Source organism: Solanum pennellii, chromosome 2, assembly GCF_001406875.1.
Source record: "Solanum pennellii chromosome 2, SPENNV200".
Taxonomy (NCBI): Eukaryota; Viridiplantae; Streptophyta; class Magnoliopsida; order Solanales; family Solanaceae; genus Solanum; species Solanum pennellii.
The window spans coordinates 55,821,680-55,846,296 of NC_028638.1; the positions used below are offsets into that span (position 1 = coordinate 55,821,680).

Below are 24,617 nucleotides of genomic sequence, written 5' to 3' on the forward strand. Positions count from 1 at the left end.
TAATACCACTTGATACCTTTATATCGTGTCAAAGAAGATGCCAACGAGTCCATTTGGAGCGTGGGAAAGACAAAATCTGGGTGGAACGATATATACTTAAGACTTGTTATCTATTTCTACTTGAAAAATTATTTTTCTTTTAAAAAAGTGAAAAAATATTTTTCGATAATTGACTAAAATTAGAAGAAAAAAAATTCTCATTACCAAACACACACAAAACTCTACGCGTACGTACTATTCAGTTTTTTTTTTTTTAAAGCTGTATTATTTCTAATAGTAAAGGGATCAATCATGTAGAAGATTGTGACATGAAATAATGAGTCCAAATGGAAATGACATATTATTAGCGATAACATTTATCGTGATTTTTCCAACGTAACTATGTAGACAAGTGTCCACATGCATTTTCCTAACAATTTTTTCAAAAGAACGTACGGCCGTGGGGTTTAGCAACCCATTAATCCAAATACATTCTTAATTGGTAAATAAGAATGATAACTACACTACATCCATCCATCTTTTTTTTTTTTTGAGGCAATCCAGTAATTATTTATGTGTCATCTCACTCATATATGATGGAATTTTGAGGAGAACGATATCATAGAGTATGGATTAGGAGTATTACAGGAAAATACAATGCTAGATCGTTTTAATTCATTCCTCATATGAATTAACAAATGTTATATCATAAAACTGATGTACGTTTGCATTAAAATAGAATAATATACTCTACATAGTATTATTTATTGATCCAAATAATGGCACAAACATTATATGGTTGATCCTTAAATATATTGATTCTTAAATTTAATAATATACCATGAATCATAAATATGTATGGGAGTAGTGCTATTGGGTTACATACAAATCTCTCTTGAGCTTGAACTTGTTTATCCTATATATTGTCATAGAATTAGTTGAGCAATACAAGATTCATGCATGCTTTATTTAATTTATAGATAATATTATGTTATTATCTATAAATGCAAAGTAGAAATTAAAGGGAAAAAGAGAAAAGAGGAAAATAAATTAAGTAGATGATAAAGCTAACATGCATAGCAAATTGAGGTAAGAAGAAAGCATCGGTACACAATAATCAAATTCATATTTGAAACTCAAATACTACATTAATTCACCAACTATAATTATATCGCTATTATATATATTTGCTCTAATGAGCTTACTATTATTTTTCTCTTGGCTATTTACAATTATAGGTGTACAATTAATCATGCCAACAAAGTAGCATAACTACACATCTTCTCACAATGTATAGCCTTCCTCTCTGCTCCTTGAGAAATCTCCCAAGTTTTCCACTGCATATTCTCTTCTTTGACTTTAAGTTAGCTTCATTTTTGCCCTTCATCATCTCTATTTTGTACACAAAATATGATCAACAATGAGAAGCAAATTCTAGCTAGATATAAAAATTGGAAGAATCTTATATTTAATCAAGTGGAAGAAGAAAATTAAAGGTCTTCTTATAGTGAAGGAGTACTCTACTACTATAATTAAGTGTACATGTGGTCCAACACATGCAATATTCACCTAAAACAAGCCACACATTACCTTTAAACTGGGACCCTCATTTTTCCATTTAATCATATCGTAAAATTTTTTTTTTCTTATTATCAATTCTTTTATCATTGTGTTCTCCTTTTTCTAGCCCTTCAATTATTGGAAACTGGAATAACAATAGTCAAAGAGTCACAGGTTAAACTGAGTACACTATGGTCAACAACCAACACGATCAACAATATATTCTACTATTAAAAAAAATAATATTTCAGACAGGGAGGAGACACAAAAATATACAAATTTATATTAAATTAGATGATAACTTTCATTCCAACCAATATCAGCTTAATTTAGGAACATGTCACCGCTAACAGGGAAATTATTAAAACACGTTCCTAGTTTTTTGCTACTTTTGATAACTTTCACTAAGCGCAGCTTCCACTTCCAATGACTGGCCTACTGTTTGTTGTTGGGCTTTGTGGAGGCTTGTGAGCCGGCCCGACCCATTACTGAAACCCTAGGTTAACCATTTGGCTTTCCTATAAATATGATCCTTGTATTTGTAATTCCAGAGTAGCACAAGTGAAATAAAATCCTCCTGTTACAGTCGTGGAGTAGGGAAACCGAACCACGTTAAATTCTTGTGTGTCCCGTTTGTGTTCCGTTTCTCTTTTCTCTAGATTATTTGTGTGTGTTGTGTGTTTAATTCCCAACAATTGGTATCAGAGCGAGGTTTCAACAACATTGTAACACAAACTGTGAGAAATTGTCACCTAGGGTTCTTGTGTGAAGAACTGTGTGCAGGGAGGAGTAGCCGCCGTTACCGTGTGGGTAACCTCAAGCAGCAGCCGGCTAGGAGAACCGCGCAGGGTGCGAACAGCCGTCGTCCGTGTGCTGTCCGTCGCGCCGTTCCAGTGGCCGCCGCGTCGAGGAGCCTCAGATCCAGCCGCGAGCGTCCAGATCGTGAGCATCGTCCAAATCGCCGCCCGCTGTCTGTAGACGCCGTTAAGGGAATTGCCGAAGTCCTTTGAGATGGCAGAAGATGGGAAGTTCCGAATTGAGAAGTTCGATGGTACAGATTTCAGTTGGTGGAAGATGCAGATTGAAGATTTGCTGGTTCAGAAAGATTTGGACGTAGTGTTGGGTGACAAGCAAGGAAAATTGTCTGATGCAGAGTGGGCAGTTTTGGATCGGAAAGCTATGTCAGTTATCCGACTCTCGTTGACCAAGAATGTTGCGTTCAACATTCTTAAGGAGAAGACAGCGAAAGGCATCTTGGAAGCCTTGTCTAACATGTACGAGAAGCCATCTGCAGCAAACAAAATTTTTCTGATTAGAGAGTTGGTGAACACAAAGATGAAGGAAGGCAGTTCAGTTACCGAGCACATCAACTCATTGAATTCGATCTTAGCCAGACTTTTGTCAGTTGGCATTAAGTTCGATGATGAAGTTCAAGCTTTACTACTGTTATCATCATTGCCTGACAGTTGGTCCGGAACGGTTACAGCAGTTGCCAGTTCAGTGGGACCTAATGGATTCACCTTTGAGAAGATTCGTGATCTCGTTCTTGGCGAGGATGTCAGAAGAAGGAGTTCTGGAGAATCATCAGGTGATATGCTAAACGTCGTCAGAGGCAGAGGAAATAACAGAGGTAGTGGGAGCAGGAACCGAAGAAGGAGTCAGTCAAAGGCTCGGGATGGCTCAGGTGTAACATGTTGGAACTGCAAGGAGGTGGGGCATTTCAGGAATCAATGCCAGAAAGACAAACAAGTCAACATTGCAGAAGACAGCGTCAACGAGGATTTGTTTATCTGTTGCGCGGAGAGCAATGTGGATTCCTGGGTCATGGATTCTGGTGCTTCTTTTCACGCTACCCACAGCAGTGAAGCATTGCAGAATCTGGTTATTGGAGACTTTGGAAAGGTAAGGCTTGCAGACGATAGAGCTCTTGATGTTACGGGCATGGGTGACATGGTGCTGAAGACGCCAGTCGGTTTCTGGACCTTGAAGGATGTCAGAGTTGTTCCAAGCTTGACGAAAAGTTTGATTTCTGTTAGGCAGTTGGATGAACAGGGACATCATGTGAAGTTCGGAAATGGGCAGTGGAAGGTCGTGAGGGGCAATCTTGTCATGGCTCGTGGAACAAAAAGAGGATCGTTGTATATTGTCGGATTACCGTCTGAGGGAGTGACCGTCCCAGTTCAGAAGAAAAACAAAGTCCGGTTCACAGAATCTCGTGGGCAGAAGAAGGTTGTCTTTGCAAGAAAGAAACCCAGAGCCACAGGTCAGATTCAGGATGAACGAGCAAGGAAAGGTTCAGGAAGACCAGTCAGAGGCGTTCGTGGCAGTGGGAGCACCGGCCGTGCTTCAGCCAAGGCTCCTAGAAGACAGTGGGTCAAGAGAACCAGTATTCCAGCTGTTGATACGTCTCCAGAAAATTTCTTGCTGAGTATGGAGAGTGTTTGTTCTCAGGGAGTTCTAGGATCCGGCAGTTCGTGTCTCAAGTGGGAGCCGGTAGGGACCGAGGACGAGTCAAGGGCAGTTTCAGCCGTGACTGATGTGTTGAAGCTTCGGGGAGCTTCAACGGGCCTTTCAGTTGACTGATGAGAAGGCCGCTGTAGCAGGAGAGAGTTGAAAAAGATTACTAGAGATACAAGTGTTCTAAGTGGATGGCAGTTGAAATTCTTCAAGCCTCCAAGTGGGAGATTGTTGGGCTTTGTGGAGGCTTGTGAGCCGGCCCGACCCATTACTGAAACCCTAGGTTAACTATTTGGTTTTCCTATAAATATGATCCTTGTATTTGTAATTCAAAATAGTAGCACAAGTGAAATAAAAATCCTCCTGTTACAGTCGTGGAGTAGGGAAACCGAACCACGTTAAATTCTTGTGTGTCCCGTTTGTGTTCCGTTTCTCTTTTCTCTAGATTATTTGTGTGTGTTGTGTGTTTAATTCCCAACATTTGTTACCCATCATTTTTGTGTTTTGATAACAATCGCAAGCGGCGGAACATTTTCAGATCTCGTATTCGAGTTCTAGTTGGAAGCATTATTTTCGAATAAATTTTGTCCTTCACCATAGGGATTTAGTTTGTCTCCAAAAGGTAAATTTACTTATGTAACCAAACCACCATTAATTTTGTTATAATCGTAGGGTCTTTTTCATTGTCTTTATTCCCTAACCGAAAAATGAAAATAAAAATCAACCACAGTATTTTTTTTTATTTTTTAAAGGCAAAATAGAGTTGAAATATCTAAGTGAGTATTGTAGACGTAACATCAGTTGATTAGCAAGTCAAATACAAGTCTTTTTCTTATTGTTCTATACTTCTTATGAAGAATAATGACTGCTTTGTCATTGTCTCTGTGTCTTTCTAATTTCCAAATTTGAAAGTGTTCTTAATACTAGGTTGAGAGAACAGATCAGATCGCTTACTCGTCAAATACTAACCAGAAGTTTTTTATTATTATTTTTATAAAGGATGTGATAAATACTCAAGAGAGAAAAAATAATGCTAGTTGATGGACGAAGTCATACCGTAGATATAATCTAAGACAAGTGAGTACCATTTTAATTAAGAAATGGAGTAGTAAATAACGTTTTTGTGGCTAATATTAAAAATAAGGTAGAGAAAAAGAAGGCATAGAAAAGGAAAGATGGTAGATGAGGAGACAATGGAGATAAAATTAGATTGTGTAGTCCACACAAGTTTCAAGTGGGGTATGAAAATGTGGGTTAAGTTTTGGTCCAATCTCGTTTTGTTATGTACAGTAGAAAGGAGGACATGTTTGCACGTGAGTAGTGACCTTGCCGAGATATTATTTGATTTTGAGCAATCTAACTTTTGTGGATGATTTTTTTGAAAAAATTCCACAAATAGATGGACACAATAAGAACAGTGGTTTGTATATTTTCATTAGTTTATATATTTCTCTAGTAAATAAAAGTATATATGAATTTTATATTTAAACATTTTTAAAACTCTATGTGTATAATTTCGCTTGTCAATACATGCAAATATAATAATAATTATTTTCTTAAATTGTGGCTAAATATTTGTGACTCTGCGTAATCTCCCCATATTAGTTCATGGTGTATGTTTTGAATGGTAACAAAGGCCCTCTTTCTTATGACTTCGGTTATTGGTCCAGAAAGCTTATCAAGTGGACAAGTCTTCATCAACGGAGATGGTTAAGTGGATTGGACTCGATTTTGGGCCACGTTCATAATTGGGTCAAACTTTTCGTTCGGCCCGTTGTGAAAAGTAAAGAACAGAAAAAGTTGATTGGACTCGCGTTTGGGCCACATTCATAATTGGGTCAAACTTCTTTCGGCCCGTTATCAAAAAGGAAAGAAAACGCCGTTGCCGGGGATCGAACCCGGGTCACCCGCGTGACAGGCGGGAATACTTACCACTATACTACAACGACTTTGTTGTTGGCATTAGTCTACAATTAACTATATTTATCTGTAATTTCTTGACATCTACTACAATATTGCTTCGATAATATTCGTTACTACTTGGTCATGTTTTTTTAAATAGTAAAGTTCAATGTTAAACTTCATTTAACTGGAGTTGGAACCCTTAATTTTTGTGGATTCAGAATCATATAGCTGAATATCTTGAAAGTTGATGTGGTCATGATATATCTTCATACTCATTAGAGAAAATCTCCAGTTTTACAATAATAATATATAGAGCTACGCAATCATTGATAATGATAAAACTTAATAGTAGTGGGCTGGCGGCAAGCTTGTTTTCTTTTTCCTAGTCCTTTAATTAATTTATTTAGTAAATCGTTAATGTATTAATATTAAATCTTTTAGCTGAAGTAGTCCTGTTATATTTCAACTTTAAGAATTCACGGTTGACAGCAAAACTAGACTTTTAATTTACAATTTAATCATTTACATCTTGATTGTTCATATTTTATAGTCCATCCATTGTACTTGCATGTCTGGAATAATTGAAGGCTATTCTTCCATTATCCTCCACTACACTAAAACCTAACAGAAAATCTAAAAATAATGTATATAATTAGTATTATTTTTATACATAAAATCAGGGATGAGTCACCTATGATAAAGAATACAAGAGAAAATATTTCAGTGAATGTTGCTTAATCAATCAATGTATATTATTATTTTTATTAAATCACTTTACCAAGATGAGTTCTATTGATTTTGAGTAACGTAACACTCGATATTATATTGGTTATTCTTCAAGCGAAAATGATTAAGAAAATTGTCAAATTTGCATAATTCACGCTAACAATAGTAAAAACACAACTTAACTACCACTATATACACAGGATTCAAGAAAGTCTTGGACCAGAGCGTTACATTGTCAAAGGCATAAAGAAAATGGAAGATAAAAATATTACTTGTGTTACAATCAAATCAGTACGAATAATGTTTGTCCATGGGACTAAGGTATTGATGGGAATATATGCCATTGTAGAAACTAAGCACGTAAAATAGGCTAAGGTTCTATATATACTCAGCAAAATCTGAGACCAGTTAAGTAATCTTTGTTTTTATGGTACGTATTAATTAACTGTCTCAATCATAGCCCTCTAACACTAATATAGAATGAACAATTTCAAACAAAACGTATATTTGTATTCTCCCTTTGAGAATTTTGATCTTTTTAGATAAACTCATCATATTTGGAGACTTTATTCAAATACAATCAATCATCAATCATCCCATCTTTCTATTCTATTTTAATGGGCTAACTAACTCCCCACCTCGGCCCATCTAGTCAAAATCACCACCACTATTCTTCTCTTTTACTTTGTGTAATAGTGATATCTCTTCACCCAACTCTCACTAAAAAAAAAAAGAAAAAGGATAGTTGTAAAATTTATCGATAATTTTCAGCTAATTCATGGATAAAAAATTCCTAAATAATTACATTTTCTTATAATCAATATTAATAATAGCTAAATAGAGAAAGTGATAACTTTCATTTACTAAGTTGATAAAAGAGATCATGTATATCTCAAATACGATGATACAAATATATATATATATATATATATAAAAGGGGAGTATTTGGGAAAATAATTTATTAGCGAGTAATATAAATAGATTAAAACTTCAACAGAGGTACAATTTATATTTTGAAATAAAATAAGTCACGTGGGGAATAATTAATATTCGTTAAGTTTAGGTTAGTTTCGATTTTCAATCCTAATTAGTTTGAGACAAGTTATTAGAAGAGATTGTCCATATCTCAAATACAGTGATACAAACCAAAAAAAAAAAGGAATTAGTACTGTTTTATCTGTTATTTAATTACTAAATTTAGTATAACTTACACACTAAGACTAGTTGGAAGATATTTTTATAAGGCATAATATATAAACATAACCTTTAACTTGGGATTGCACAAATAAACACTTAAATTTGCATAAAATTGAATAAATAGAAACATTCGTCATACATGACATTTTTGTGTCCTGTGTGGCGTCCTATATGTATTATGCCATGTAGGACATGTGTGTCTAATTATTTGATTTTATACAAGTTTAAGTGTCTAGTTATACATAATCAAAATTGGAGGACATTATTCGCTGAAGCCAAGTTAAGGATTATATTTATGGATTATGTCTTTTTATAAACAAGCAACTTAAAAAAATTATGGAATGCATTCCAATATAACTAATTTATGTAATCCATTCCAATATAACTAATTTCACTACTCACAATATCACAACTAAATTTATCATAATTAATCTTAGCATTGACCCCTCATATTAGTTTGGTCCTCTTAATACATGCAATCTCCTGATTTCAATGGTGAACATTACCCTATTTTCTTCAATTTATATAGTTTTATATCGCTAGACAGAATATTTAGCGATCTTTTATTAAAATAAAGTTCTTATAAATATATAGTGAGGCCTTGCCTTATAAATTCAAATAACTAGTGCGCATTACTCCAATCAAATGTGATACTGATTGAAAGATTACTTAGATGGGGTATAACTACGTGTTAGGTAAATTTTCAACTTTGTTTTAGTTTCATTTTTTGTTTTTTTGGAGAAAATGGAGGAGTGATCAATTAAAAAGATTATTCCATATCAATCTAATCTATATGTGGAACAAGTTCTGCGTCATTCCTCTCCCACCATCATTTAAAATATATTTTCACTATGAATTTTCTCTTTGCAAGAAATGGTGTGTCCATCTCATCCTTTAATTATTTCCAACGGCTGTTAATCTCCCCATCTTTAATTACTTAACTATGCATTATCTCTAAATAGCTGCCTAGTTATATAGTATGCTTTTTCCTTTATATATATTGAGGATGTGTCTTCCAATGGTTGATGATGCATATCAATTATTCACTTCTTTTTAGAATGTTTTTCAAAGCAATGAGCCTATTATTCAAATATAGCTTTGTGCATTGTACATTAATAAATGTATAATAAGTTGACAATCGACCTCATAATGTTAATATGCACCGGTTGAGTATAATTTATTCAAAGCTTTGAAAGATATTTATAAAAGAATTAGAGTTAATAACAAGGACAATTTGTCTATTGAATTTCTAAACCAATCAAGTAAAAATAGATTAGTATTTAATTTTAGTAAACCTGGGTAAAAGTATGATTTTTCATTTGATATATGGAGATGTTTTAATCTATTTATATATAGTCTCCACACGTGTATCTTGATTCATGTACGATAACTAAGGAAACTTATAAAAACGTGATGATCGATAGGAAATTAGTCAAAAAAAAAATGCTAATGTACATTTATATATTTAAAATTCCGCAATGAATATATTCCATCACTCCATCTTTTACAATTTCAAATCAAAATAAAAAAATGTGTGTAAAAACATTGAGATTAATAATTGAAAATGGATTATAGTAAACTATTATTTTTTTTCTGTCTAAAATATTGACCTTTGGATTTCTAAAAATAGGTAAAATAATTTATACATGAAAAAATTAAAAAAGAATTTAATTATTTGTGTCATATTCGCCCTCGACACATCATCATATTACAATGATAAGTACATCAACCCAAAAATAAAAGAAAGTGATAACTAATACTAGTATTTAAATAAAAATATTTTAAAATTTTAAAAGTGAATAAATTTCTTAATTAAAGTCTAAAGTCTAAAAATGAAAAAGCTAAAAGAGAAAAACAAGGCTAGGTTGTATCGTCATTTGTGGATCGTTAAGAATTTAAAGAACACTGACTTACCTTATGAATAGGCTGTAGTTGGTGGAGGTTACATTTTGTTTTTTCATTTTACAATAACTTACGTGGTAACTTTTTATTTTTATCCTATCCTTCCCCATTTTTCGAAAACATTTAATCGATTCCATGCGACCTGCCACCTCGGAATATATGCGGCAATACGTTGATGCGTTTACCCGGACCTCAACATATTATTTTCTTCGCCTTAATTTATGTGATAATTGATAAAAGAAAATTAAATTTTATAAACTAAATAAATAATGAATAATTATTTAAAGTAATTTATTTGTATACTATTTTGTGACACATCATTGGTGAAATATTAAGTGGATGTTTAGACTTTAGATGGACTGTTTTGCAATTTTGCCAAAACCAATAATACGTGTTAACGACGAACTATCTTCTCCTAAAATCGTCATTTCCTTAGCAATTAGCAGTACTCATTACTCTAGCCAGCCACATGTGTGGTAAAAAGATTACCATTTTTGATATTTGCCCTCGTGAACTTCTTCTTTGATTGTACTAATTAATTTGGGGTAGTTTCAATTTTAAGTGTGAACAGAAGTTTTATAGAAAATGACTTTTTTTTAATTAATGTATATATCTTAGTCTTCTAAAACTCTCTATATAAAAACTATTTGTAAATATGTTTGAATTGAATAATTGAATTGTGTATAATCAACTCGTTAGTCGAAAAATATAGATAAAAATAATAAGAATAAATATTTGATCCAACTCGAACAACAAAACTTTACCTATGAAGAAAATATTGTCAAAGAAATTAGTGATTATAATCTTTTATAGTATAAATTTTTTTTACTTAATAGAATATTAATTAATCATTTAATATGGATAGTATAATATATATATATAATTATTTTTTAATAGATATGCCAAGTGAAACAATGACAAGTAAAAATGAATAGAATGAATTAAATTGATGTGGGTTAGATCAAGAAGTACTATTATTATTTTGTAGATGTACTATTAAATTGAAAGAGTGTTTCTATGACATAAAATTTGTTCAAAATGAAATCTCGACGAATTTGCATGAATCCACTTATGAAAATATCATTTGCCATGAACTTGAGGTTATGATTAATGATCTTGATTACTGCAATAAAATTGATGGTAATAACCTTTTGAATAGGTGAAAATGATATATGTTCATATGTCTAGAGTAAGAACAAATTGTGGATATAATTGGAAAAAAAAATAATGTCGCTGATAAATTTGAAATTATACAATATTTTTAGAAGCAATTAGACGTAAGAAAAAACCAATCGCATCTAAATTCTTTACAATTTTAATATAGCCAAAAAGACCACCAAAACATTTGAATGTAATAAGTAAAATTAGAGATGACTTTCAACTAAATTTTAATTATAAGAAAAAATCGAACATAATAGAATTACATTTAACTAAATTGTCTTAGATACATTTTTATACTTTGAAAAAATTATTAATATATAATATTAATGCAATCATATATTTATACAGATGCCTTCTGAAAATAAGTTTTCTTCTCTAAATGAGTGATTTTTTCTATTTATCCAAACAGAGATTCAAGAAAATTATTAATTAATCAAGTATTAATTTAGTAAAATTTTGATGATAATAAAATTTGTGTTAAACGATAAAACTAAACGACACAGTTGTTACGTCATACCTTGTTTTTTATCCAAAATTCTTTTTTTCAAATTTGATTTTTCCTTTAAACTCTATTTGACCTATTTATGGTAATCAAAGTTAAACCGCACACGATATGATACTTTTATCGCTACTTTACGTGGCTAATATTTTGGGAAATATTCATTTTCTCGCCTTTGTGTTATCCTTTCTCGCGATATATAGCAGCGAGTAATTAAAGGAAAGGATAAAATAATCCTAACGCCGTTTGTTAACCCCAAATAAACAAAAAAAAATACTAGCGTTTCTTCAACGGCAGAAGGACCTATAAATTGGAGCCAATTACAATGCGATAATCTGCAACTTTTATCAATTCTCTTTATCTCAGAAAGCTTTAGAGTTAGTTTCTTCGTCTATCAATGGCGTTCAAAAAACTTGTAGCTCAACGTCTTTTCGATTCATACAAAATTAGTCGTCCTTCCCTATCAACATGCCGTATTTGTTCCTCATCCATGACCAAATCGATGGCTTCTCCTAATCCTGAAAGGATAGCCCCAGATCCCGGCGAGGGTGCTTTTTTCCGTCGATCTCTCCACCGAAGCTCTTTGTTCCAATCATTAGCAACCTCGTCGGAGCTCCGGTCTTTTCCCATCGGTGAAAAGCTCCGTCAGGAATTGAGAGGGATGGACATTGGTAGAGATAGGATAAGACTGGATGCACTCATCTCACCGCCGCCACAAGAATTGTTGCCGGAGATGGAGTCAGAAGGCGAGGAGGAGAAATTCACGGTGGCGGATGCAAAGAAGGTTATGAGATTGGCACAACTGGAGGTGGTGAAATCGAGGCTGAGGCAGATGGAGAATGACTGGATTTCGTTTCCGGAATTTTTTCAGATCTGCAATGGCGCTTCTTCAAACTCCGATCAAGCCATAGAATTCGCAAAGATGCTCGATCAATCAGGAATTGTAATTGTTTTGGGAAACGTCGTATTCCTTAAGCCTGACAAGGTTGGTTTTCTATTTATTTTTTTTCCGATTCATGCTTTTTCCCCTTATAAATTTTTCAATGTGGATTTCCATAACTTGCCATGATACAGATTTTACAAGATGTCTATGTGCATTATTGTACTGCTGAGAAGTATTGATAAGTTGTAACAAATATTACTTTTTTTTTCTTTTTAGTTTGTGCATTACAAGTCTACCGAAAACTGATAGAATTTCATCTATTCTCTATGTTTTTCGACAGGAAAGCCAACAAAGTTATTCCAGATCTCTAAAACGAGATGGTGACTTTTATAAGGGACTGCACCAGTTGGACCATTTCCAAACACCCCAACTTACACCATTGAACACCCTTTTCTCTTAATTCCAAACATTTGGGAAGAAAATAATGTTTGGCTTAAAAAGTGTTTTTTGCAAAAACTGAAATTTTTATTTACTGAAACTTTTTTAAGCTAATAGTTTGGTGGAGAAGAGGTTCCATAGAGTCCAAAAATTAGTAAATCCTACCCCAGAAGGAAACGAAATACAGCTATTCCCTTTCCACTTTACAGCTCCTCTAGTTGTGTTTTCTAATACTTGACGCAAGTGACAATTTGCCTAGGAATAGATACTGTTTTACTAAAACAGATTCAGAATTTTAAGTTTGTGTCTAAGTGCGTGCGTGATTGTGTCTGATAATATAGATTAATTAGCGAATCCAATTTAGATGAATGCTTGCAAATGAGAAGATGTTTCTCATCTCATTATGTGATAAGGCGCGTGAAGTGGAGTTCTATTGTTTTACACAAGCATTTTGGTCCCTTGTTTTGTTGCTACAGGTGGTGAAAGCCATGGAAGGCTTAATGCCAAGGCCTTTGGCTCAGCCAAATGACCCACAAATGATGAAAGAGTTTCAACAAATGGATGAGAAGAAATCAGCTATTGACAAAAAGGCAGAATCCATGGTGCAAAGGGAGTTATGGTGTGGGCTAGGGTTCTTTGTGATTCAGACTGCAGCTTTCATGAGGCTCACTTTCTGGGAGCTAACATGGGATGTAATGGAGCCAATTTGCTTCTATGTTACATCCTTTTACTGCATGGCTGGTTATGCTTTCTTCCTTAGGACATCCAAAGAGCCTACTTATGAAGGATTCTTCCACAGCCGCTTTAGCGCAAAACAAAAGAAGCTCATGAAGCTTCACAATTTTGATCTTCAGAGGTACAATGAACTCCGCAAAGCTTGTGATCCGCACTCGTCCATACCTACTGGAAACACTTTAACACTTCATTCAACACCCATGATGTCCACAACATAGAATGTGGCAATTTTACAGGAACATGTTGTGGGTAAGATGGATATTGTTTAGGAATACTGGGAACCTAAAATTGGAAAGGACAGATGATATACTTTGCTTCGTTTTTTTTCTTTCTTTTTACTTGTTTACTTTTAAGTTAGTGTCGAATGGATACAGGGGATACTTCGAGCTGATCCCAATTGATATGGGACTGAGGCGTCGTCGTTGTTGTTTACTAGTACTTTGGACCTAGACTAACTTTGAGTTTTTCTATGTCACGGCTAATGTATTTTAAGTGAAGAGGGCTCTAAAAAATTATAGAAATTTCAAACTTGGTTTGCTCACATAACATGATTTGCGCATTAGGGACCCAAGAATCATGGTGCATTCAACTAACAATCTGATTAAAATATTAGATTAGATGGAGTTAATGTCTACCAAATTCATGTTCTGTGTATCTGGAAAGGAAAAGATTAACAAATATTATTCTCACGAGCAGAGTCATTGTTTACCCATTCATCTCCCCGGATTGTTGGGGAATCTAATCTGATGATATAAGAATAGGACAAGTATCAATTTGCACCACATAACTACTATAAGTACCACATTTTCAGATTCCTAATATACTAATGAATGTAATTCACCTTAGTCAAAGAGCACCAAATATTGTTTGAATTACATTTACACAAGTGGTTGGGCTACTGCAACTTGTCTGTACTTCCTAGTAAGCTGTAGTTGGCTTTTTACATTCTGATAAGGAAGAGGAATAGGGGATGGGTGTTTTCTAGGCAGGCTGATTCACATTAAATGGCTTTGGACTATGCTTGTTTCAGCAAATCAATAATAATGTCATAAGATATTATGTTGTTAAGTCTAAGGTCCCATGTTCACATTACATGAAAAATAGGACAATGTTCAACTTTTCTGACTCTCAAAACAAATGGAGGCGCTCCAAGTTGTCAAGGTTTCAAAAATCAGGATTTTAACTAGGCCGTGAAGACCTCTTACTTCTAGTTAAATTCCATCTCAAAGGTTGGGGCATTAATCGGGATTTCAATACAAATATTTAATTAGGATCTCAACACAAACATGAATACGGAGTGAAACTGTACATATATATAGAGAGACTTTGGGTAGTTGGAGTAAATATATTGCAGTAATAGAAGAATTAAAACAAAAAAGTAACAGCAAGTTCCATGCCAAAACCAACGTCCAACTAAACAAGTATTTGTTACTTGTCCTATCCCTTCATTAAAATATCGATTGGTGCAATTCATTTTTACCGAATGCAATATGACTAATGCCTTACAAACTTATTGAAAGAGACATTACAAATTAACATGCATGACCAAACAATACTTCTTTTCATGTGCCTGCATGATGTAGGGTGGCAAAATCAAATTCCACCGATCCAATTTTGGATCGGTCATTGATTCGCTTATTTGTTAGCTCAGTTCATTTCAACCAATAGAAAATTTGGTTGATATGTAACTCAAATTAATTTTTGAAAAATCTTGTCAAAATATTTTAATTTTGATTTTGTTTTTATGTGATATATATAGTTATAATAAAGAAAAATAATAATTTTAGTGGGTACTGAAAGCTTATAAAATAATTAAAACTTAGTAAAATTTGAGCGGGTTGAATATAGGGATAATTGTAATGAATGACAAACTAATAATATAAAATAAATATAGTAGCTTCCCTTTGATTTATTTGGGTTCCATAGCAAACTATTTGTCAGTCCCTCTCTCCCTCATATTCTCGCTCGCCACTCTCCCTCTCTCGCTCGCTGATTCCTGTCGCTTGCCTCTATCGCTTTATACAATAAAATTGTATAAATTGTGTTTCTAATTGTATAAAGCGAGATAAAATTGTATAAACGTATGCAAATACATATATCTTCGTCCTATACACTTGTAATTATACAATACAAATATTTCCTTGCCTATGTCTCTTTTTGCCTTTCTCGTTTTATACAAATTCAAATTGTGTATAATTTCTCTCTTTCTCGTTTTATACAATTCGATTCAATGTATATTCCCTGCACAAGTCTCTTTTTGCCTTTCTCTCTTTCTCGTTTTATACAATTCAATTCTGCCTTTCTAGCTTTCTCGTTTATACAATTCAATTATGTCTTTCTCGCTTTCACGTTTTATACAATTCAATTCTGCCTTTCTAGCTTTTTCGTTTATACAATTCAATTCTGCCTTTCTAGCTTTCTCGTTTATACAATTCAATTTTGTCTTTCTCGCTTTCACGTTTTATACAATTCAATTCTGCCTTTCTCGCTTTCTTGTTTTATACAATTCGAATTGTATATAATTTCTCTCTTTTTCGTTTTATACAATTCAATTCTGCCTTTCCCGTTTTCTCGTTTTATACAATTCAAAATTGTATGTAATTTCTATCTTTCTCGTTTTATGCAATTCGTTTTATACAATTCGCTTCAATTGTATATGTACAGCGAATTATATATATATAAGTTTGCTATGGAGCGCTACTATGCAAATTCTGCTATATCATACAAATATGAATTTTATGTTTGTTATATGTGAAAGTTGTCCTTGAATATAATCGTTACTAACCTGTTTGACCCAACCTATTTTGGCTCAAACAAATTTCGGTTGGGTCTTGACCTGTTAATTGTCTTGGCCCATTTTGATCTTCCCAACATACCCAATTGTCGCCCCAGCATGATCCCCCTCACAAGGAAAGCTTTCTTTTTCATTCAACTTCGTGTTATTTTATCTTCTTTTTTTTAATCACCTTATCTATCTCAATTAATCTCACAAGATATCAACTACCTTCCATCAACAACATATACCATAAAACATTGTCCACCAAAGCTAGTGTTATCTTTATATCATCGAAAACTACGAAAATAAATCATTCATACATCATACACGATTAGTGATACCGAAGAAATTACTCTTACGAAACACAAAGATGAAAAATAAAATGTCTTTATATTCATATAGCATGTTGATCAAGATTTTTAATAAGGGGGTTTAAAATATGAGAAATAAATATATGAACAACTTGAATGGGGGTTTGATATCTATTATACATATTTAAAAAATAATTTTATCCATATATAAATAATAATATTTTTTTCAAATGAATACCTAAATATATGCTGCCTAAATCATAATACGTGTGATAGCTTTACAAAGGTTCAGGTCAATCATGCATGCCATGTGATATTAGCATTATGTCTGAAATTATCTAAGATACTTTGATTAAAATAATTTCTTCTTCTTTTTTTTTTTTTTTACAAATTAAGATTGATCATGTTTCTATCATTGTACAGAAATTAGAGACATGACCAGTGAATTCCGAAGAATCTAAATAATTTTAATTATTAATACACCGACTAATTATCATACATTTAGTATGTGTATGATAAGAAATGTCACTCAGCATATTTGTCCATTAGTACTATCCTGATTATGACTTACATTAATTAAAAAAAATTATTTATGCAATTCAATTAATGAAATCTCTAGGCTTAATTAATATTAGAACAAGCTCAATGGAAAATTTTAAGTGAGGAATATTGCACGAAGGACTCACGATCAATTTTGTAGTGTATGTGGTAAAAATTGATTCCAATAAAAGACAATATGCATGAAATATTAATTTCCTTTTTGTTGATTTACTTAAAATTGAAGACTCTAGTAGGTTATTCTCCTACTGATTTACCGAGGGTGAGCAAAGATCTAATACTTTCTTGGGAAATTTCCGTTAAATAGTTATAAAATTAATTTAATTACGTGCCATAGCTATAATTTGTGCAGAAAAAGTTTGGATCAAATCGAACCAAATTAGTTTGGTTTGAAATATGGTGTATACTTTTCTGAAAATGAAAATCGAAGAAATAAAAAGTTTGATAAAATCGAACCAAAGAATCGAATGACCATCCAAATGAATAATTTCTGAATAAGAAACCTTATGATATATAATATATGATACAAATTTAGTATCAATTAAGCGAAAATTATCAGCTTTAATAAATGAGGGTGTTATGGGTTGTAATTTTTTTTTGAGAGAGAATAATTCTTTCTTGAATTACTTTGAATTGAGATATGAGCATGTAACTATTTTGAGTTTTATGCCCATTTATGTAGTTTTTTCTAGAATTATGATTTAGGACTCATTTAAGATCGAAAACTTACATAATATACTATATTAAGAAAATATTTACCATTTATATTAATAACATTTTCTTTTCACTTGATCACTTTTAATACATATCTAATACAATTTTAATACGTATCACAGAAAACAATATATAAAACACATATAATACAAGTTTTATTGACTGATAATATATTTTTCACATATTTAAAACACTAGTAATAGAATGTGTCAATTTCTTACCAAACAAGCATAATATATTCTAAAACAATTATAATACAGATATATTGCATACATGATTTGCTTTTTATACATATTACAGATGTATCATATTATTATTATATATGATAATAAATTAAAAATATTGCTACAGTTAATAATTATTTATCAAAATATAGCCATTGAAGTAATTTTTTAAGATTGAAATGGTACTAGTAATGTGAAGAACAGATAGAGCAGAGGCCCAAACAGAAAACTGTGAACTTGAGTACAAAGCCCACTGGACTCGGTGAGACAAATTCTTGATCCATATCTAACAACAAATTTGACACCTAAATATATATCATTTCCAAATATATTTTCCTTTTCAATGAAAGGATAGAACTGGGGAATGAATAGTGAAAGAAAGAAATGTCTTATGTAAAAGAGGAGAGAGACTAGACATATTTCCATCAACATATTTGGAAAACACTTTTTATAGCAAATTAAGTTTATTAAAAATAAGAAAAATAACTTTTTAAAGTATGAAAAACAAATCATTTAAGTGACATTTCATATTGATTTGTATTCTCCACAGTTCTGATGTACATCTTATATTCACTCCAGAGATTACCCGGGCACCAGGGGCGAAACTGCCTTCATACAAGGGGTTCATCCAAACCCCCTTCGGCGAAAAATATATAATTTATAAATGATTAAAATAAATTTAGATGTATATATAATAGATATTGAATTCTTCACTTGTATCATTTATCAAGATTAAATATAAGCTACTTTTAGCATAATAAATTTAACTTGCTTCACGAACACAAAGAAACAAAAGTAAAAACTCATTTATTTAAATTCTTTAAAAAACATTTTCTTGCGAATACATCCAAAATATCTTAGTAGATCGATCTGATAATTACCCAAAGTTGCAAGTAGCCATGTGCATCTTTACCCTAAAATGTGCCATACTTTTGAGCAATTTAATCACTCATATTATTGTATCTAAATCTCCATAATATTCCTGCTAAGTACTAAGTAGAAACCAAATAATTATAGATTTGACTGCCCTTTTTTTTCAACAGCTAATGGCAGCACGCTAAAAACTTACCCCCACCTAGCTAGCACGTTAAAGTACAACTCCAATAATTATGCTGCCAGTGCCATGTCAAACTTTTTAATCTCCACCGAATTTTTTCCACTCTACTTATTAGCATTTACAAGTTTAATATCTATATTTACTTTAATTTTAATTACATTAAAACTATATTCTTAACTTGGTGTATACACTTTATACGAATAAATGTTTATCTTACATATGCATGCGTATAATACAATATTCTTAGTTTGATGTAAACAAATATTTGTCTTACATTAATTGGAGTGCCATTGATATTATAAGTTCATTGGAAAACTCTCCACAAAAAATGATCACTGCACAGCATCTGGGAACATTAGGGAACTGACAAGAAATAATCCACTCTTATTGAGAGTTGTGTCGACACATACTTTGCCCCATAAGATTGGGATAAGAGTCCAATTCAATGACTTTTACATAATGATTGGTATATGGAAATAATAGCAAAGATGGACAAAGTAGAGTTGTTCAAATAATGACATTAAGAAACGTAACCCCTTAATACTTATTGGATGTTTTCGTGTCATATATGATTTGAAGCTCCTACTAATTTGATTTTAGCGTGGAGTAAGAATTATTAAAGATTTCTATTAGAATTTTTTTTAATTAAGATTGAATTTAAATTTGAAATCTCTAATTAAGTATTGAAGAATCTGACATGACGTCCCATCAAAACTCTGGTGGTCCTCCAATGTCAATACGAATTTCACATAGCACATACAAAATTCAAATAAAAGATAAAGATCAGTTGTGTCAAGAAAAAATAATAATTTTATTCATCTTTCATCCTTAGCATTAAATACATATTTTTTTTTATTTTTTTAAGATATCTTTTAATAGGGGATAAATTTGTTAAATATCTATGTCATTAATTATTTTTTCTTAATGAATAAAACTATAACAAGTGAAAGTGAACAAAGAGAGTAATTATAAATTACTTAAAGTAATAACTATTTGTCTTTTAAAAATTGTAACAAAAAAAAGATTTGAAATTATGAGATACTCCTTTTCTCCCTTTTAATTTGTTTTATTTTGACTTTTTACTTGTGCTTTTTTATTTGTCATTTTCTTAGAAATCAAGAAATAAACTTTTTACCTATTATTATATTTTAAATTTATTTAGAAAATTAATGTCTTTAAAAATATAGAACTTCTTTAATGAATAATTAATTTTAACATTTATAAATCAATAAGAGTAAAAATAATAAATTCATGGTATTAATTTTTATTATTAGGATTTAATGTCAAAGTAAAAAATGAGCCCGTAAGACGGATGGAGTAATATGTTATACCATTGGAAATGCAGTGCACTGAAACTTTCAAATAATTTATTGCTACCTACCTTTGTTCTATATTATAAGTTATCTTTTTTTGAAAATAAATGAATCATAATTATATGTCATTTTATAAAATTTATACATAAAATATTATATTTTATCCATTAAATCCTTATTAATTAATTAATTTTAAAAATATATTTACTTTAATTAACTTTAAAAATTTATTACTAATTAAATAAAAACATAAAAATAAAACCATTTTAATTTTAAATATAAATACAAATAAAAAAAGACTTATAATATGGAACGAAGATAATAACAAGGATAAATGGATAAACTTTGGTGCTCACTAGCAGCAGAAGCGTAATACTATATTCCAATATTAAATCTTCATAAAGTATATTGCATTAATAAGGGCCACTTGGCCTTAAAGTAGATATGTCATCTAACTTCTTTCCTCTTTTTTGCAGAATTATATAACGTAATTATTAGTATTATCTATCTTAATAAACCTGAATGAGAATTTAACAAGCTTCCTATATAGCGCCACGTTCAAGATACTCTCAGTTCTCACATATATATTTATAATTTAATTAATAATAATAACCTTATTATCAAAACTCCAAAGTATGTGTGCATGTTCGATGGGCGCACAACTAAGAATCTAAGTTATACAAGTCCTCTTCATTTTAATTTTTAACCATAAAAAAAGACCCTCGTAAGTTACCCCTTCTAAAAATTATTACTAGTATATATTATCACAACAATTGTATAACAAGTTAATGAGTAACCAAAGTTTTTTTTTTTAAATAAATTACTTTTTGGAATTATGTTACCGAAAAACTTAAAGGGAAGCAATTGCCCATGCGTGAAATGACTTTGCCATGATTCCAGCTGAATTTCACAACTTACATCATTGGCTATAGATTCTGATAGATGTATCAATTAGTAATATACATATATTCATAACTGTGAAGATCGAACTTTCCTTTTAACATAATTTACAAAGCCAACTGACATAACATTAATACAAAATTTTATATTTATATTAAAAAAAAAGTAGACAATTTAGATGCACTTCAAGTCTCTTTTACTCCTTTTCTTCAAATGCACCTTCACATAAAAATTGAGGACTAAAAATAGAATAGCAGCATTGAGCACTGAATTGAAAAGCCATGCCCCAATTCCGTTACACCCACCTTTCATGAAATGGAGCAACAGCACCCCAACATGGCACACAACGTTACATCCCAGTAACAGAATCTGACAGCTTACAACAAACGGGAAACACGCGCTTGGCAATCCAATCGCCGTCCAAAATCTGTAACCGTAAACCACAGAATATAAAAGCGTTGTAAATAGTATTGCAAGTACTTGAAACGATTGCGAGAATTCTAGCCACAGGAAGGACATAAATATGAGTATGGAGTGGTTGAAGAGTTGAAAGAAGGAGAGTCTTCGACGACGGAGAATGGAGAAGAAAGTACGTAGCGTGTGGAGGAAGCGAGATAGGTAGAAAATGTAGGACCAAAAGAAGACACGTCCGGAAGGGCGCGTGCCGAGAGGGAAACAGAGGAGCCACTGGAAAGTGGTGGTTTTGTTACGGCGCCAGAACCATCGAGTTTCGCGGATTTCAGCGGCGGCGGAGAGGAGTATGCCGGTGAAGATGGTGAGGGAGATTAGGACCATAGAGAGGGAGTGAACAGCAGGGATAGGGCCGAGAGGGAGAGGACGGCGGTTGCGGAAGAGGAGGCAGAGAAAAAGGTGGAGGAAGAGGGAGAAGATAACATAGGCAGCAATGGAGGTGAAGAGGAAGAACCACGTGTTACCCCATGATTGGCTATGACTCCAACGAAAATTTACAACAGAAGGGTGCTGGGAGAGATAATAACGCACGATGTGAATCATCGAACAAATTGCTATGAGCTGGAGAAATGATTTGAAATTAAAAAGTTGATAATGAATTAATGTGTTTTGCACAAAAGACTGCGTAGTTCCACAGCTAGACTTTTTAGTACACCAGTAGTAGCTCCGATTCTTTTATGAGGCTTTGAGTGAAATGTTCGGTGGAAAATGACTGCTTATAAAATTTTGTGCTATTATATATAGTACTAGGCCTAGGACTCATCTATAAACGTTGAATATCAAAGTTTCTTTTTGCCACTTTTTCTGTTATGACTTATTTTAATTAATTTACTGTAGGAATAAGTATATGAGAATATTTATCGATTTGATGTAATTATTAATTTTATTTTAGAATAGTTTGACAGTTTTAATAATTATTTTACTCGATTAATTTAATTTAGATATGCTTCTCGATACTTTTTGATATGTCATGTGATATAATAAATAGTCTCAAACTCTTATCGGATAAGTCGAGAGAAGTGTTGAAAATTCTTTTAAATTTGGTGAAATTTTAGAGATGTATTTTATTCATGCTACAAGATCGAAATTGTATTTAAGTTTAGTAAATCAATTAAAAGAGTGTTTTTAAAAATGTTAATAGTTCAAGATGAAACTAATACTTCCTCCGTTTTAAAAAAAATGATCTTATTTCCTTTTTAGTCTGTTTCAAAAAGAATCACGCCTTTTCTTTTTTGACAACACTTTAACTTTCTACATGACATGTTTAAGATCACAAAATTATAGGATATTTTGATACAATTGACACAACTTTAATTTAAAACTACAAGATTAATTTATTTTTTCTTTTCTTAAACTCCATTTAAATTAAATTAAATCATTGAGAGTATATAATTTAGGGAAAATGGTCTGATATACCCCTCAACTTTGTCATTTAGAGCTGATATACCCCTTGTTATGAAAGTGGCTCATATATACCCCTACTTGTAAACAAATGGCTCGCATATACCCTTTTCCTCTAACGGAAATGAAAAAAAAATAATTTTAATCTAAATTTTTATTTTTTTTTCTAAAAAATATAATCCTATATGAGTAAATTTAATCCTCGTCAAACATATTTTTTTTTGACTTTTTCTGTTTCAATGACTAATTTATAATTATTATTTTGATAATCAAATTTATTTATGTTTCACTAATATTCTTGTAAAACTTATTGTAGATGACCAAATTTTTTCTTTGAATACGAAATTAAATTACAATACACACAAAAAAAAATAGTTTAATTTTTTTTCTTTAAACTAAGGAATGTAAGAAAAAAATAAAATAAGAATAAGAAACTCAAATAATTATAATAAAAGAAGTCAAAAAATAATTTATGTATGAAAAAATTAAAATATACCTTGAATTTTGATAGAAGAATCATATATACACCTAAATAATTTTTTAAAAAAATTATAAGTAATAAATATAAATTTAAAACCAATTTTTTAACTTCCGTTAAAGGAAGGGTATATGTGAGCCATTTTGTAACGGCATGGGTATATATGAGCCGTTTGTATAACGGTAAGGGCATATATGAGCCACTTCTATAACAAGGGGTATATCAGCTCCAAATGATAAAGTTGAGGGGTATATCCGACGCTTTTCCCTATAATTTATATTAAATATCATAATCATAAGTACTTCCGTCTTTTCAAAGACTTCATTTTTTCGGCAGGTATATATTAAAGAAAATTTCAGTAAATAGCAAATATAATATTATACCATAGAGAGTTATTACTTACTAATTACCTTTTAAGTGACTCCACTATGTAACTATTTTTACTTCAACCACATTATAATTTGACCTTTTTAATGAAGCAGGGATTCATTAGGACACGTTTTTAACCTTTGAATTTTTAACCAAATTAAGCCATTATATAAAATAATTTACCAAAGTAATACATTTTTCTAAAATTTTACAAAACTAGTATAAATATATTTCACGGTAACGTTTTAGGGTATATTTTTTTTTAAAAAAACTAACAGCATTAGGTTGATATACGTTACTGTAAGTAACGTTTTACTCCTAAAACGTTATTTTCAGTAACGTTTTACTCCTAAAACGTTACTACGAGTAACGTTTTAGAAGTAAAACGTTACTGTGAGTAACGTATATCAATCTGACGCCATCAACTTTTAAAAAATAAAATATCTCCTAAAACGTTACTGTGAAATACGTTTATACTAGTTTTATAAAATTTTAGAAAAACATATTATTTTGGTGAATGGCTTTATATAATGGCTTAATTTGGTTAAAACCTCAAGGGATTCATTAGGACACGTTTTTAACCTTTTGATGCCCCACAATTTC

General features: G+C 31.6%; 3 protein-coding genes and 1 non-coding gene across 4 annotated transcripts; 1 reads left to right on the forward strand and 3 right to left on the reverse strand.

Moving 5' to 3' along the window:
- Positions 1 to 1,086: 1,086 nt before the first annotated feature.
- On the reverse strand, positions 1,087 to 1,453 carry LOC107010787. Its single transcript, XM_015210064.2, has one exon. The coding sequence runs from the start codon at positions 1,367 to 1,369 to the stop codon at positions 1,226 to 1,228; it is 144 nt and encodes a 47-aa protein (XP_015065550.1). The 5' UTR covers positions 1,370 to 1,453; the 3' UTR covers positions 1,087 to 1,225.
- Positions 1,454 to 5,873: 4,420 nt separating this feature from the next.
- On the reverse strand, positions 5,874 to 5,945 carry TRNAD-GUC. Its single transcript has one exon. It is a non-coding gene; the product is annotated as a tRNA-Asp (tRNA).
- A 5,763-nt stretch (positions 5,946 to 11,708) lies between these two features.
- On the forward strand, positions 11,709 to 13,988 carry LOC107011976 (calcium uniporter protein 2, mitochondrial). Its single transcript, XM_015211673.2, has 2 exons — positions 11,709 to 12,371; positions 13,184 to 13,988. Exons 1-2 carry the CDS (start codon positions 11,784 to 11,786, stop codon positions 13,658 to 13,660), a joined length of 1,065 nt encoding a protein of 354 aa, XP_015067159.1. The 5' UTR covers positions 11,709 to 11,783; the 3' UTR covers positions 13,661 to 13,988.
- Positions 13,989 to 21,334: 7,346 nt separating this feature from the next.
- LOC107010488 (elongation of fatty acids protein 3-like) lies at positions 21,335 to 22,536 on the reverse strand. The gene has a single exon (XM_015209773.2). The coding sequence runs from the start codon at positions 22,307 to 22,309 to the stop codon at positions 21,470 to 21,472; it is 840 nt and encodes a 279-aa protein (XP_015065259.1). The 5' UTR covers positions 22,310 to 22,536; the 3' UTR covers positions 21,335 to 21,469.
- Positions 22,537 to 24,617: the final 2,081 nt, after the last annotated feature.